The 16550-nt window shown below is 41.7% G+C and overlaps 6 protein-coding genes across 6 annotated transcripts; 3 read left to right on the top strand and 3 right to left on the bottom strand.

Moving 5' to 3' along the window:
• Positions 1–448: 448 nt before the first annotated feature.
• On the top strand, positions 449–1432 carry EAE97_005252 (uncharacterized protein; the record flags this gene model as incomplete). Its single annotated transcript, XM_038875764.1, has 2 exons — positions 449–544; positions 596–1432. 2 exons carry the CDS (start codon positions 449–451, stop codon positions 1430–1432), a joined length of 933 nt encoding a protein of 310 aa, XP_038733101.1.
• A 2535-nt stretch (positions 1433–3967) lies between these two features.
• EAE97_005251 (uncharacterized protein) lies at positions 3968–4998 on the top strand (the record flags this gene model as incomplete). The annotated part of the gene is made up of 4 exons (XM_038875763.1): positions 3968–4069; positions 4209–4387; positions 4472–4724; positions 4789–4998. The coding sequence occupies 4 exons, from the start codon at positions 3968–3970 to the stop codon at positions 4996–4998; spliced, it is 744 nt and encodes a 247-aa protein (XP_038733100.1).
• A 1374-nt stretch (positions 4999–6372) lies between these two features.
• On the bottom strand, positions 6373–7563 carry EAE97_005250 (uncharacterized protein; the record flags this gene model as incomplete). Its single annotated transcript, XM_038875762.1, has 1 exon — positions 6373–7563. One exon carries the CDS (start codon positions 7561–7563, stop codon positions 6373–6375), a length of 1191 nt encoding a protein of 396 aa, XP_038733099.1.
• Positions 7564–9103: 1540 nt separating this feature from the next.
• On the top strand, positions 9104–10018 carry EAE97_005249 (uncharacterized protein). Its single transcript, XM_038875761.1, has 3 exons — positions 9104–9216; positions 9274–9414; positions 9468–10018. The coding sequence occupies exons 1-3, from the start codon at positions 9204–9206 to the stop codon at positions 9776–9778; spliced, it is 465 nt and encodes a 154-aa protein (XP_038733098.1). The 5' UTR covers positions 9104–9203; the 3' UTR covers positions 9779–10018.
• A 216-nt stretch (positions 10019–10234) lies between these two features.
• On the bottom strand, positions 10235–11524 carry EAE97_005248 (uncharacterized protein; the record flags this gene model as incomplete). The annotated part of the gene is made up of 1 exon (XM_038875760.1): positions 10235–11524. The coding sequence occupies one exon, from the start codon at positions 11522–11524 to the stop codon at positions 10235–10237; it is 1290 nt and encodes a 429-aa protein (XP_038733097.1).
• An 838-nt stretch (positions 11525–12362) lies between these two features.
• EAE97_005247 (uncharacterized protein) lies at positions 12363–15352 on the bottom strand (the record flags this gene model as incomplete). The annotated part of the gene is made up of 7 exons (XM_038875759.1): positions 12363–13691; positions 13751–13775; positions 13987–14093; positions 14143–14580; positions 14644–14857; positions 14991–15147; positions 15196–15352. The coding sequence occupies 7 exons, from the start codon at positions 15350–15352 to the stop codon at positions 12363–12365; spliced, it is 2427 nt and encodes an 808-aa protein (XP_038733096.1).
• Positions 15353–16550: the final 1198 nt, after the last annotated feature.

Raw genomic sequence — 16550 nt, 5'->3', positions numbered from 1 at the left:
AATCATCATCTTGATCATCGGAACCTTGGAACAACGGTGTATCTGCGCTAAGAATAGGTAGGTAGGTACGTACCCTAGGAATTAGACTGTACTCGAAGTCTCGACTCAACATGATATCATTAAAACGACCGTCTGTACAACTCGAACTTGAAGAACGAAAAGGTTTAATACTTGACTGTATAACGATCTAGTTACTTGGCTATTCTATCCGGTTGATTATCACCAGTCTACCAAATACTTAATACCTCCAACTACTCTCAATTCGAAGGAACGAATCCCTCAAAAGCGTCGGCATTCTTCTGAACAATAAATATACCTAGTCTCTTCTTCTGCGATATTCCTCTGGTTCCCTCAAAGTTTCTACGTCTTTTGGCGTATACCTCCGAATTTCTAAAACAATTCTAGATCCCTGGAGGGCCTTCAGACTCCTTTCACATTGTCTTGCACAATGACACCACCAATGTTGAATGGTATGGATTCCACAGACTCTGCAACGAGTACTGCAGAACACAACACCACACCTACTACTTTGTATTCATGGAGGGTAAGTTCACTTGACTGATAGTCTTGTATGAAACTATCTAACTTGATCTAGCCTCCATCGCCGCCTCATATCCACATCCCACCCCTCTCCGGCCAGGAAACTTCAATCACTCTATCGAAATATCGCGGGCTAGATGATGAACAAGAGACTCGAGAGATATTGAGTGTGATAACACAAGGACAAAACGTAGCCGTGGAAAAACCGGATTGGAAATATGAAATGCGACGCCATATCCAAGCAATCTTATCCTTCCTTTATCTCGGACCATCCTCTGGCGCGAGAGAAATCGAAACTCTGAGACGAGAAGGAATTACAATGCTACTCGTAATCAGAGACACCAAGACAGCTCAAGCAAGAATTCTGAGTGGCGCAAAGGTAGCAAAACAATTAGGCATCGAAGCCGGTGCCATTGATGTTAGCGGTAACATGGAACTCATCGCTGCGTTTCCAAAAGCCATACAGACCATTAATGATCATCTCATCCGAGTATTCAAACACCGGAATCCTCAGGGAGTAAACAGCCAGCCTTTGGCTGCAACACCAAAAGTTCTTCTCTTCTGCGAATCTGGAAATGAGCGATCTGCTGCTGTTGCTGTAGCATATGTCATGGCGACCTATGAACTAAAACTCGTCGAAGCCATACAATATGTGCAAAACCAGCGGTTTTGTATAGCTTTTGATGATGAGATGAAACATACTTTACTGAACTTTAATCAACTTCTGGAGGCCAGAAGAAGCGTCACCCAAACTCGACAGGCCGAGGCAACTGTATCATACAAGTCAAAGAGACGACTTGAGCTAGACGATGATGATGGTGATGTAGACATGGGCCAACAGGACGATCGGGATAGATTTTCTGGGCGTACAAAGTTTGCTCCATTCATGTAATCTGGAAGCAATATACGGCAAGGTATAATGCATGACTGGCGATATAAATTTCAGGGTGGACCGGCGTAATGGTATTATATGACACTTATATTTGTCGCATGGTAGGCGTTCATCGATACCCCAAGGCAGATACTGAAGCAATGTATCTCATGGTACAAACACGGATTTGAGTAGGATTTTACATTTCACAATTGTCGTGTTCAGTTCGTTTTGGTTGAAAGTATCTACCCAATTTATGTGCTTATTCCCAACAACGTACTTCACAAATGGAATAGAAGTCGTGGGAAAATTTACATTCTAATACCTCCTAAGTTCAATCCCCCAGACACAAATATTATTTAATCTACACGACAATCTCAGCCATTCGTTTGCAAGCCTAAAAGTGGGCCTTTAATCACGTTCCTGATCGATTTCCACCACGCCCAAATTATGGTCAGCTCAAACAATTTTCCCCTTTCTCTAACAATCTCGCTACAACAAAGTGCGCACTTATCAATTCGGAAAGGGGCGGATGAGCAGAGTTTGGAAAATGTAAGCTTAGAGGACCAAAGTACATCGATTTGAGCAGGACGAAGTAACTAGAAGGAAACTCAAGTGAAGATATTCCAGTGATCTTTTGCTAGATTATGAAAGCCAGACGGAGGGGCGATGCTCCGTTCATATGGTTTGATGTGCGAGCCTGAGAGGGAGTCCTTTGCTTGGGTTGCTCTCGAATATATGGGTGTTGGATGGCAATTCGTGCACAGTAAGTGGTTGTGAAGATGTATGCGATTTCCAAGGCATCCAGTTGGTTTCAGGTTGTAAAGACGACAATTTAACTTTTCTTCCCAGAAATATTCGTCTAAACACGACATGATCTAAACATTCCATCGAACTTTCTTCTCCCCTATGTTCCATACACCATTTTGATATTCTTCGCTCGTTGTCTTGCTCGAATCGGGACTGAGAACATCGACATAGCGAAAGGAATAAATGTGTCGCAGTACGACTATGAGGAGCGATAGTGCTACGAGTGGGGGACTCGAAAGTTGCAAACTGAAGAGGATGAGTAGTTTCATGCTCTGGATGATTTACTGTTCTGTTGGAAGAGGTCGAGCGGAGAGGTAGAAAACATGAACATGAATATCAGGTGGATATTCCAGGCTCTCGTTTTCCCTTGTTTTTCTGGTGCCGTGTTTGATGTGTTATTGTTAAAAATCTTGACCTTGCTTTTAAATGTGTATCACTGTGATGAATGCACCGGAATGAGACAGAGTTGCGTGGTTATCCTAGACGAGTGCCTAGGTCAAGCGTCGTCTAATTATATACTCCTACTTTCTTTTACCATATCCATGGATTGGAAACCCTTGAAAACTCCGAGAATTCGGAAAAGCGGAGCGATATCATCCCATCTTCTCCTTTCAAGAAAGCTTTATGAGTTCCTTTCGCCATAAGAGTCCCAAAAAGAAATTTTCAGCAGGAGCTGATGGTGGCGGTTGAGAAATTCGACGCCTCAATCTTCTCGTGATCTCATGATCATGAAGGTTGACGCTACTTTGTAAAGGCAAATTTTAAGGTGTAGACCACTGTTCGCGCGGAACCCTCATGCCATGCTAACCTGACAGATTCATCCCGCGTGGGTTCAAGGTTCTCATATGTTTTCCGTAACTCCTTTGGTTGTTCCGGAAGTCAATGGTAGCCAAATTGAATCTTGGTTGTGTAACGAGGGCTAATTCTGCGATTTATTATTTGTCCTATTCAATCAGTATGATTTGGAAAATATCTTCCATGTAAGTATTTTACAGAGGGAGACATGAATGCAACGATTTAATTTTATCGAGGAACCATCCATATGGCAATGGGTGCTGATGCGTTTTGTTTGTTCAGATCAAGAACATAACATAATATCGTAGGCAATAAATAGTTGACCTTCTATCTAGAAAAAAATTCCACTAAACTTGACGATATTCTCAAATGGTGAGTAAGGAAGAAGTTTTATGGAAGAGAGTTTGGTAGACAGAACAATTCAGCTCGGATTGGATGCGTGCAACAACACGCAAATGATTACTATTCCCTTCCAATAAGTCATCAGCCTCGGATCCAACCTCGCTTGCGGGGAAATAATACCCCCACCATACAGACTTTCAATGATTACTGATCCCTGGTATATGTGGGACATCGATGACAACGCATGCGTGCAATAGATTTATTTGAGAGTTCATATAGAAAAGTGCTTCAAAATGTACCATCTGTGCTAACACGAGAGGTTACCATGTACCTCGAATTAATATCCGAGGACTGATCAGTAATGTATGTTGATCATCGAGCGCCCACATTGCGATTGAGCACTTTATGTACTTACTGTATCTTGGCAAGCAGATTTCCTGATATAGTCGATGAATAGGATGATGAGGGTAAAATCAGGTATAAGGACTCGAGAAGTCCTCATACAACTCTTTTCCAACACCATTAAAATTTCCTTCGACTTTCAAATACCTCACTCGACGTTTCATAAATACATTACGAGATTCTGCCTCAAGCATATCATCATTCAAAATGTCCCGACCAGATATCTTCTACCAACCTCCAAAAGGGGAAAACTCTGGGCTTCCTCATGACCCTTTCAAATCTTTCGTTATTCCCCGTCCAATAGGCTGGGTAAGCATAAAATCTTTACTTCCTCTCTCACTCAAGAAACTTTCGCTCTATGTTCCAGTTTATCCTCTCCAGATTTCTCTAGTTTCTCTTCTTCAATTTTTGGCCCTCTTCTTTTGGCATCAAACTAACAATCATCCAGATTTCCACAACCTCTCAAAGCGGTCAAGATAATCTCGCGCCATACTCACAGTTCAACAATGTATCCTTTGATCCTCCAACTATCATGTTCATTGCTCACCAATCCGTCTACAAACAACGAAGTAAAGATTCCGTTAATAATGCTAAAGACACTGGGGAATTTGTTTGGAACATGGCTACGTATGTTTTTCTATTCATATCTAATCAAATCTCCTTCTCGCGGCCCTCCCTCTTTCTCAATTATTAACAACTAACAGACTCTAGCTACGATCTTCGCGATTCGGTCAATGCCTCTTCTCTCGAATCATGGGATGACGAATTTCCCCTCGCAAAAGTAACAAAAGTCCCCAGTAAAGTAGTCAAACCCCCCCGCGTAGCCGAGGCTCCGGTTCAATTTGAATGTAAAGTCCATTCTATCATTCGAATCGACGGGGACTCCTTGGTGGGTCACAGTGATATTGTGATTGGACGAGTGGTGGGAATTCACATCAAGGGTGATTTCATTACAGGTGATGGGGTGAGTAATTTTTTTCCCTTCATTCAGTTTTGAGAGGTCAGCATGATAACTGATGAATAATTAGCTTTTTGATGTTCTGAAAGCGGCTCCACTGGCAAGACTCGGTTATCAGCAGTATACGGCGGTTAACAATATCTTCGAGATGCAGATGCCCGGTATGCCCGATGATCATGTTAGTGGTAACATATTGGGAGGTGTAGTTCCCAAGTATATTGATGAAAAAGAGGTGGTGAAGAATGGCAGTGAAGTGAAGAAGACGACAGAATTGAATTAGAGAGTCATTAAGTTCTGCGGGCATAGATGTGGATGTGAATTCATGAAGACATATAAGATATGGATAGAAAGATGGGGTGGTCATTAACGAAGTCTGCGATATTTTCAATCAAGAAGTTGTTTATTTAAGGTCATTTCCTTCTAGGATTGTCTTCTAGTTTCTCTTTATGTGATTCTGGTGAACAGTTTTATCAGACGCGGTAGAGTTTACCTACTGATGGTATTGAAAATAATATTTCATATAATCAAATCAAGAAACTTATGCTTGAAGCGAACCTATTAGACATGATATCATACAAACCAGACATACTTGATGCCTGACTGAATACTATATACTTCAACACCTATTAGACGATTGAAAGAAAAAAAATCATATATCCAGATCTTACATAGGGCAATATATAAAAGCAAAATTTAGTCACACATCTCAAACCCTCACGACATCACTCCAGCATCATCGTAAGCAAAATCCGCAAAACCGACTTTTGTTGCACATCTAAATCTATCACAACGTCATTGATTCTCCTTAAACTATATGATAACCGGTGAATATCCAGTAACTACGGCGCCAACACAGAAGCTTTGTTGCATATCTTGATATCCTGAAACGTCATTATAATGTAAGTTTTGGCCTTGACCGAGATCGATCCATATGCGAAGAATATGATCGCAGCGGTTTCTTGCATATCTCTTTTGTTCTGTACGTCATTCAGTAGGAATTAGAGAAGGGAGTCTTTGGCGTATCTCTTGTTCTGTATATCATTATTGCACTCAGGGTTATGCTTCTCAATGCGCAAAGTAGTCTCTATCAAGGCATCTAGAAGAATTTCAGTCTGGAATCTTATTATAGTCACAACTTGAAAACTTCAAAGTAATAGTTCACAAATTTGCTAGGCCGCGGCCAGTAGTTTGGAGCTCTTAGATGTGCAGAATTTGACTTGATGCCTCCGTGTATTCAATGATCTGAGGCTAATTAAATTTGCCGGGGCTAGCTAGCAAAAAGAAGTGTCACCTTTACAATTTGCATCTTCGAGAGATTGTTGTGATCGTTATGATTGATATTCTATAGACTGCATTATGTAACCATGAATAAAAGAAACTCATGCTGGCTACCTACTCAAATACATGTTTCAGCCATCCAACTTTAATGCCCTGTCTTTATTCTTCCTCTGATACCCAGAACCATCGCAACATGGACTACGACCAACTTTAGAAAAGCCGCAAGTATACAAACCGTTGACGTACCAAAAATCGCCGGATTCAGAGTCGTGATTGGACGACATCAATTCATGAGACGCATTCTTTTCTCTTATATAAGAACCTAGAAGCATAAGCTTACTGCACATGTATGAGATTACCTGTCAAGCTACACACCTTAAACAGACTTTCTAGCAATCGGACAGAGTTCAGGATCAAAATAATAATCATTATGGTCTTCCCCCCGTGTAAAAAGTTTGTCCCAGTCTTCTTCACCATAAAATATCCATGACCCGTGCTCCACCGTAGCGTACTTCGCCATCTCCTTGATCAATATGAAAGCGTCACGATTTAGTAATTGATCCCAAGCGCGGATTCCTTTATATCGAGCTGGCTTTCCCATCAAGTCCACCCCCAAGTATATCTCTTGAAGACTTTGATGATTCAACAACTTCTTGAACGAAGAGTATACAGTTTGATGCCATCCATCCGTCTTAACTCCAACATCTAGTGGACAATCTGGAACACACACACCGTCAAACTCAGTGAACAAAAGAGACAAAATTCGCAGATTAACGAAGCTTTCTTTTGCGACAATTGTCATAGCCTCAAAATACATGAGATCGGCGTGTGCGAATTCTGTTTTTCTAAAGTATACGACAAGACGGGCCAGAATAGTAAGTTTGGTTATACAATTGACATAATGTCGTGGGGTCCAAGTAAGAAAAGTTTGTATACCGTCAGGAGAAGGCTCAAGTTCCGGTTCCTGGTCCCATCTCCAACTTCCAATAACAAAATGAGTATTGGTATAAAAGTACTCAGCAACATCATGATGAATCGTCTTGCTCACTCTAAGAATAGCGTGAGAATTTGTTAACGTCTTGTGGCTTTCTTTATAGGCAGAAGAAAGAGGTGATCTAATTAGTACCGGGTCTTGTCTTATGACTGAAAGCTGATCGTATATCATCCAACGAACATATAACGGCAGCTTCAAGAACAAATCCTCCCATGCTGTACTTTTAGGATTGTATGGTGGTGGCAAGAGACATTGTGGTGGGTTTTTGAAGGGCCGAACAAGTTGAGGTAATTTACTGGTGCTCCTATTGGTTCTGCATTTTCTTCTCGCAACTGCGGTTTCTCTCAAATCTTTTGGCTTGATTGTAGTAAGAGAGATGGGATATACTGGCCTAATGGTACGACGATACCCATCAATTATGAATGTTAAATTATGTATTTCAGCAGACTTTTTTGTCTCTTTGGGCAAGGAACATGGTCTGTGTACAAGCGGTATTGTAACACTGTTCGATCTAACCAAGGAATTTGGTGAACGGCTGTCTGATGACAGTGGATCTTTAAGCGATACTGTCATTATTATTATGAGGTGTTGATATTGATGACAATATTTGAAAAGCAGAATAAGTCATTTACAATGTTGTATGGATATATTGAATGAATAAGTGAATGGAACATGAACGGATACATCTAAAAGGCACTTAGAAGGTACACCTCTGCGCTTTCCCATAATGCAATGCCATACGCGATAAAAGCGTTTACACTCGTTGCGGCATGGAAAATTTTCAATTTCCTAGTTTGTAAAAAGTTTAAGACATAGGACAAGATAGAGTGGAACGAGACTCAAAAAGGCAAGTGCATACTGATAGAACAGAAAATCGCTTGATCAATCTTGCAGTTTCATATTTCTCTCATCGCACTTTCCATTCATATAGATAGCCAACTCTAACTATTTCGACATCTCCAAAGCTATCCAGAGATACAAAAGAATGTAACCACATTCTTTGAATTCTCGAAGAGTTTGAGCGACGGCGAAAAACTCTCGTGTGAAGGCCTTTTAGGGACTTAATGTGTCGAAAATCCATGTCATTCCCCATTGAGTTACAGAATAATACGCTGTCAAAATAGCAGAACAGATAAAAATATATTTGAAAGAAGTAATGCACTGAATGAGACGTGTATGGCAAGTAAAGGGCAAAATAGAAGGAAAAATAATGATGTGAATGATATGGCCTTGGAGAAATGTGGGAATGGGCACCCTGATTAGCTTTCCAAGTGATAACTTGGGTGTCGTTGGTCGCATGATTTCGATAATATATATATATATATATATATATATATACATATACATCATATGAGGAAGTATGATAGTTTGATGAAAGCAGCTTTGAAAGCAAGGAATCATGTAATACATTGATCAACAAAATCTGACGGTGATGACACGGTATAGATAGACATGGAGGAAACATAGGCATGCATGGTCTGGACAAACGATAACCTTTTCTGCGAATTACAGATTACTTAATCTTTACAGCTGAGAACTTCAGGACTAGTAGAGTGGATAGAAGCTGACGAGATTGAAAGCAGCACAATATACAAAGCGAATCAGCATTACTTAAGTGGTGACACAAAGATTATACGCGGGTGTATGCCAAGCCTCTAAAGATCGCTTCGGGGGTACCTGCATCACATACCTCAAATACCTATCCATCGTGCCATCCATTGACATATTAGTATTACCTTGTTATTTGAGACTTAAATCATCGAGTTCCTAGATAACCTGATAACCTGATAACCTGTATCTCAATACGCACAAAACGTGTTCTTACAATCTCCAATGCTTTCCCCACGCCCCACACGCCAAAACAAACGGGCCGCGCAATCTGCCCGAAAGCTTGATTTCTGTCCTCTGGTACTAATCCCTCCACTCTCAAATATGCCGGCATTAGGATATCGTACTTGGATCTGGCTACATGTGCTATCATGACAGGGTATCGTGTAACCTCCATGGATATGTAGGGTTCTACGTCAGCTCATGTATGAGGGGAAAAAGATAAGAAAGGGTAAGTAAGTGGATTGATTGCTGATACGAAAGAGAAGGGAGAGTATAAATATTGTATTTCTCTTCAACTACCCTCACTTCTTCGCCCATGCTCATTCTCTCTTAGCTTATCTATATTCTGATATCTACAAATCTGAAACTACTATTTTTCTACGATGGCAACCATCTGTACGCACTCCTTCTCCGAACCTCTTGGCACACTACTATACTAACGCTATTTCGCAGACGATGAACCCACTGGCTGCAACTGCGATAATGAGTCCACCTATGATCAATCAGCCATAGACGCAGCATGTAAACAAGCATTACTGCTCGCATCTGAGAAGAAAACAGTTGGAAAGGATAAATATCCTCATGCTTACAATGGTTAGCTCCGCTATTACCACCCCCACTTTTCTCCACTAATCCCTTCCGCCCAGACTACGAAAAGTTCACCTTCATCCCCGCCGCCAAAAAGCCATACCTCGAATTTCCTATTCTCTCCAACGGCGCAACATATACTGGTTCGCATCCCACTTCTCCGGGTGCAGATCGCATCGTTATTGGAAGCATTGCAACCGATTATAAATCTGCCGTTTTCTGTGCTGTGATCACACATGATGGAAGTACTAAGAATGGGTTTACTGAGTGTACGAATACGGGAGATAGTGGAGAGGGAGCTTATGAAAGGAAAGACAGAGGAGAAGAGGGGAAGGAGGGAAGGGAATTATTGGAGAGGATTGATTTGTAGCTTCAATGAGGATATGCACGGGTGTGACCTTGGACGTCCGAGTAATAAAAGTTATGCGGGTAGGTCTCTGGAATGATTACGGCAGTACGAAATTGAAGGGCAATTGATGTAAATAAATAAGTAAAATCGTTGCTGCATATCTCTAAATTCGGACTCAGCAGAATCTACTCGGTCGGCCAATCCAAATATCAAAACCTGCATTTATATCTCATCTATTCTAATCCCACATGGCCCGCACTAGAGGGTAAATCAAAATCATCGAATTCGCCATCTGAATCTCATTTCCATCTCCAAATACTCTATGTCCGTTTTACCCATCCATTTCCATACCCATGTTTTCCCATATAATACATCACGACTCACAAGTAAGACCCAATATTCGCTCCCCGAACGAAATTTCAAAAAACCAAATTCAATCCTCCATAGCCATACATTCGTACAAATCAATCCCTCAGATTAAAGATTATTCCCACCCCCATTGACTCTGACCGAATATCTCCAATCCGGTTTTCCTTCTCCCACCCCACTTCCCAGATTCGGACCTCTCAATCCACTCCTTTCTCTATCTCGCATGCGATCTCGCTTACGTATCCAATCTATCGAGTCGCCGAAATCGACTATGTCTTCATGAGGTCCTTCTTCGATTGTCGTTACATTTGAGGTTGGGTGATTAGGGGGTTTTGGTTGTTGTGGCGAGGGAGAGAACGGAAAGGAAAAGGAAGAGAGTTGGGGTTGATCTGTAAAGGGATTTTGTAGCGTAGATTGAGATGCTGTTGAAGATGTAGAAGGAGTTTGGGAAATGGAACTACCAGCGCGAGTGCGAGCACCAGTGAGACTCCGCATGGTGTTCCATGTTAGGGTTCTCTGTACTCCCATCCCAGCAATAATTTTGCCGTCGTAGGAAGGTGATTCGCTAACTTGTGTCATATCGCCTCCCGCTCCACCACCATTCCATTCGACAACACCGAATCCGCCGATACTTTTCCGGTGCTGTTTATTCTTCTTCTTGTGCCGGAGGAAATACCATATTGTTGTTAGAATGAGAGCTAAGAGGGCTAGTGACCCGATTATGATACCGGCGATGGAGCCTTTGCTCAGGCCGTGCTGAGTTGAGGTTGCGGACGGGAGGACGGTGACGCCGACTGATTGGGTGCCGGATCCAGTGTTGGAAAGGGGAGTCGCGGCAATCGTGGAAGAGGATGTGGTGGTGGAGGTGGCGGAGGTGGATGAAGTTGAGGTGGTTGGTGCAAGAAATGTTGAGGGGTTGGAGCTTGTAGCTGTGATTGTCGGCGTAGGTGTGGAAAAAGACGATGAAGATGACGTTGAAGTTGAAGTATCGTCTGTACTAGTGGTATTGGTACTTATAGATGTAGAGGATATATATGATGCTGATGATGATGATGATGAAGATGGAAATGTGGTAGTTGACGCAGCAGCAGTACTGGTGGCAATAGTGTTTGTAGATATCGCGGTTTCATAGCTACTAGTCGTAGCTGGAGGATTGGTGGTCGAGGGAGGGCTGTTTGAATTTTGAGGGCGGGGAGGTGGCTTATTGCCATTATTGCCATTATTGCCATTATTATTCGTTCCCATATTATTCCCGTTGCCCATATCAGTACCTGCATTCATATTTGCTGGCCCTGGCCCTTCATCTCCGCCATCTAGCTGATTTCCTTCCCACCAATCTGCACCACCTCCTTGCGCTTCTTCATCCCCGAAGCCAGGTGGATAAATTTGGGATGCCATAGATTTTCAGGATTCTTATGGTCAATTAAACAAAATGAATATCGAATAGGATAGTAAGTCCCAATATTTCTGAGTAAATATGTTTTTGTGAAAATAACATTGCATTTCATGTGTCGATCAGTCCATGTTTGGTTTTAAGTCCAGACCAAAGGAAAATAGATGAGATTCGTCTCCTGTAGGTAGGTTCGGAAATCCAGAGTAAATTCATTTCAGGTCAGCGAGAAAGAGCAAATATGAACACCAGCCCACAGTGTCAAATTTGGCCTCAAACCATCTCGCGACAATACACGACTGGCCACGCACAAAATGTGCCATCTCGACTTCTATCTTCATGCCAAGATATCTGAGCGTTCAAATTCGGATGAAGTTCTTCTACTGATAAACACATTCCCGGTTTGTTTTATACGGCTATCCGGGTCGGGCGAATTGAGGAATGGTATTTTGCATTACAAAGTTGAAGACAATATTTCATGCTTGCATGATATCCCAAGATACTGCCAGTAAAGAAAGTGAATACAGCTCCTGATGTCTAGTGCTTTGACCTTCTCGATGAGTTGGTGACATGAACGCTTTGAAGAAGTTGGTGGTTATAGTGGGTTGTTGACGTTTCATGTTTCGAACTTGACGTGAAGCCGGTCTGAGAATTCGTCTCTCTTCAATATATCAATCTATGTTGACAGAAGAGTTTTATGAACTTGTGGGGTCGGATAAGATGACAAAGCAAATCCCCTCGTATTGGTATATTTCCCCAGCATGATTCAATCAGTTCTCAACAATGCGAATTTATAACTGTGATGAGTTCCGCCTTTCTTGACCGACTAGTTTCATATAAGTAATTTCAATCAATTCCCAATACACATAAAGCATCCCCAATGCCCATATTCACAACTAGATCCTCAATGGCGTCATGGACCTGCGTTGCAACTTCTACCCATAGTTCTAGGAAAGGCGTGGCGTTTGATTGAGCCATGATATTGAGAACGTAAAGCCCTTGCCGGGAACACCACCTGCGTCTGATCTCTCCAGGATGCATAGCTATCAGCACCATTCCTATTCCTTGAGCATATCCTTCCAGATCGAATTGAGATAACGATATTCTGCCAAGCCGATGGCATTCGTCATAATCATGCTTCTGGTATGCGTTCATGGCTTGGGCTATTATTGTTTCTTGTGAATCTACCTGTGATTTTTCATTCTGTGCATCACTTGATTGCAAACGTTCAAGTCCTTCATAGTCCATAGCACTTCCAACTCGATCAATTACCTCCACGTAGGTTTCCTTTTTATCGGGCTTCACTTTCTGAACGAGAATGAAATTGATAGCGCGCAATATGTACAAGATTCTGTCGAACGTCGCACGTAGATCATGAAAGTCTGGTCCAAGTGTAGCTACACCAACCCGATCACAGTCTGCACTTGCTTTTGCGACCATCTTTCTCGCCACTCGGTTTGTGCTTAACAGTCTTTCCATAAATTCAACGTTGCTTGGGGTTTTCAGGTCGGCTTCTGCAATGAAGTCAATAGCGCATTGTGTTTCTTGCTCGGCCTCGCGCTTTAGATTCTCGGCAAAACAACGGAGCAGTCGAAGTATTTCAGAATCTGAGAGTTCTCCGGGGCTTTGTGTAAAGTAACGTTCAAGAGCACTATTACACTCATTGACACTTCTTTCTGTTTGATCCCGCAGATGAAGGTATTGCACCCTTCTTAACTTGTTGACCTCATTGTCTCTCTGTAACAACGCGACATCATAAGCCTTTCTCTGTTCTGGATTTAATGATGAGAGCAATTGAGCATTCGATTTTACAGCTTGCACCTCATACATCCACTTTCTTTGAGAATTGTTGAAGACATAACTTGACAACTCCGGACGTAAGGGATCTGGTTCAATAACAACAATTGGAGCTGGTGTAGGTGCTATTATAGACACGCCAAAGTTTGAAGCCATTCTATCCCAAAATTCGTCGTTATGTATAAACTCGTAATATTTTGACACGATAGGTACAAGCTTATTCGTCTCCTCATATTGTGCAAAATGCTCACCAGCTTCGTGCAAGAAAATTCCCTTATCGTACTTACGTGTGGGAATCTCTTTACTGAGCAATAAAGCTACTGCGGGAGCACCAACAATATTTCCAGGATTAAGAATCTTTGGCATTGCACCGAAGAGCTATACAAGTGGTCAGTTATTATGTCTTTGGGGTCTCTGAAACTAAAGTCTTAGCTGACCCCTTTGACAAATGAATAGCCTAGCCTACAAGATCAAAAAGTCAGTATTGCCTATCAAAGGACAATTTTTGGGGGGGAGGGGGAGGGGAGGGTATGAAGAAACAGAAGCTAGAGCTCCATTGGGACGGAAGTAACAGTATTGTACATGATAAAGCATAAAAGTGGAGTGGGGTTTGAGATCGAGGAACAGAACTAGGTAGCAAAAACGAAGCATGTAATAAACCGATCAAGCTTACTCGCAAAATACCTCAGCACCATTACCATTCACATCGCCACCGAACGCCGGCTCATTTCGTACGATGGTTCGCCCCATTGGAGGATCTTGAAGTTGGTTTAATGCGTGCTAGAATATTGTCAGCGCTTACCCAAGCAGTTAGAATAATGAATTTTACTGCAAACTCATGCATAAGAGTCGAGGCAATATAAAATTGGCAGGATAATCTCTCTATTGGTGATAGATCATTCCTGAACAAAGGTAAAAGCAGTTCGAGGGCTATTTCAACCCAAGCTTTGTTTTCTGTGTAAAACTCAAGATCTCTATTCTGCCGCTCTGTTGACACAATTGTGAAGCCTTCCCAACCCAAACCAGATCCATTTGGCGTTCTCCTATCCCAAGGTGTGAGAAAGGAGGAACCAATGCCAAATTGAACTCTTCTACGCATCACTTCCTTCAACACTTCAGTCTTTTCAGCTGTTTGAGCATTACTTCGAAGCTCAGGACCCCGTTTGTGGAAGAACTTCAAAGGTCCCTGTGCCAGTTTCTGCCAAGCAGGACGACGATCGAGGCGTTCAGGAACATCTGTACGATTCCCAAAATAGAAACCATCAAGCTATGGAGTCAATCATAAGTACTAATACGAAAGCAAATAATTGTGAAGAATTATAACACATACCCAGCATGTAGCCGCAGAATGATGTAAGAATCTAGTACACAATCTCAATATCGGGTCCAAACGTCTCCAGACAGCAGGATTATCTGCCGTCCATACCCCAGTATTGTCTGGCTCTACAGGGAAGAATGGTTTGTGCGGTGGGAATTCCATCTGAATCACTGGCCATGTCTCTAGTGTGTGACGAGGCTGCCATTGATCTATTTCAAAAAGTGGACTAGATAATGGTTAGACACATTTTCCAAGTGTTCATAACCCCAAGAGAAGATGTTGTGAAATGAGTGACATGTCTCTTGAGGACATCGGCCGAATAAGTCATGGATAGATCAATATAAGAAAAGGCCAATTACTCTATAGGATTGGTAAGAGTCGGTAGATAGTTTAAAGGATAAGGATATGCTCCGATTTCTTCTAACAGCTCGGGCCAATACCCTGACAGAATCCATTTCTGATGATTCCTCCTTTCAGCCTTTAATTGCTGGTTATCAACTGCGTTTGGTGTTAAAGCTAAGGTTGATTAGTTATGTGATATTGAACTAGAGATGGAATACATACCCGACTTTTTATAAGGAAAAAAGAGTTGTGTGGGGTCCATAAATTCTGGTAAAACTCCATATTTACTGGCCCATTCCGTACCGGCCTGGGTGGACCAAATGCTGTGGAATCTACCAAACTTGGCGTCCCAGTTTGTGAGGGGATTCTTGGCAACCATACTTATGGATACTTCGGGACACTGTTTATTGTAGCTGAATTCTGATAATGTTCAGTAGATGAGCACTATCAACGACATGTATCCTCTCGATGTATGTCGGCGAGAAAAGTCGGGAAATGGTAGAATAAAAGTCTAACATGAAGTCCGAATTCCCATTCTTGAGCAATTCAGAAATAAACAAGCTTATGACGGGAACAATAAATAGCACGTCGTCAAGTTTGTTGATTCTTTGAGAGAAAAATAAATCCTTTGTTTTCACCCGAGCAGGACACACCATACTTTAGGAAGAACCCATGAATCAGCTTTCTTTTGCGGCCTCCTCAAAGAACAAAAGGTCAAGGCAACCGGATGATTTTTAGACCCACGGATTTTTTCTTAAACTTGATAAAGAGGTCCTTCAAGAAGAAATCTACATTTTGCTTGGGGAAAACGGGGGAAGTGAAGCACTTGCCAGCGAATATTTCTTCAAAACAATTAGATATAAAGCATACCAAAACGCATTTTCCCTTCTACCCATTCTATCAATGGTCAAGTTCATAAGCCAAAGTCTAAGATTGATGAAAACAATCGAGAGGATACACATGCAGTAAATAAATTTTGTGCTGTTGTGTAATGAATGATCTAGAGAACCTTAAAAGCTGGAACCGTTGAATATATTGTGTGGCTTATGAAATGTGGCTTGTAGCAGACCTCATGTACATGTGGCTGACCATTTCATAGATCATGTTTGCAGCAACTTGGATTTTATGTAGCTATTACCATGATTTTCCAAACGTACTTTGCCTTTGTTAAACCATATCAGAAACTATCTGAAGATATAAAGAATTCAAATAGATAAAAGCTATATCTAGGCGTCGCAGATAACCAATCGATCAGCAAAAATACATCCGTTGTTTACCCTCACTCACGGACAAGACGAACGAATTAAGTCAAACACAGTCCGAGATTAACATCAATTCCGAAATCGAATAGTTTTCTTCAGTGCCTGATTTGTCTTCGATAATGGGACTGAAATCGCCACCCTCCTGCCTCGCTTGAAAAATGACATTTTAGCACAAAAGGTTTACCAGAAAATCACGGAATGCAAAAGAATATTTAAAAAGGATCAAAGATCAAATTCATCGATCATCACTCTAATATACAGAGCCATCCAAGATATACACAAAAATGCTCCCAGAGCCAATAGCACGAAAAGAAA

Source organism: Botrytis byssoidea, assembly GCF_014898295.1.
Source record: "Botrytis byssoidea strain MUCL 94 chromosome Unknown BBYS_009, whole genome shotgun sequence".
In the NCBI taxonomy this organism is placed as follows: Eukaryota; Fungi; Ascomycota; class Leotiomycetes; order Helotiales; family Sclerotiniaceae; genus Botrytis; species Botrytis byssoidea.
This window is presented reverse-complemented; position numbering and strand designations above follow the sequence as displayed.

Excerpts from the sequence above, each read along its gene's own strand:
- EAE97_005249 (XM_038875761.1), top strand. Across the intron at positions 9,415-9,467 it reads ATATCCTCATGCTTACAATG|ACTACGAAAAGTTCACCTTC; the intron begins GTTAGCTCCGCT and ends CCTTCCGCCCAG.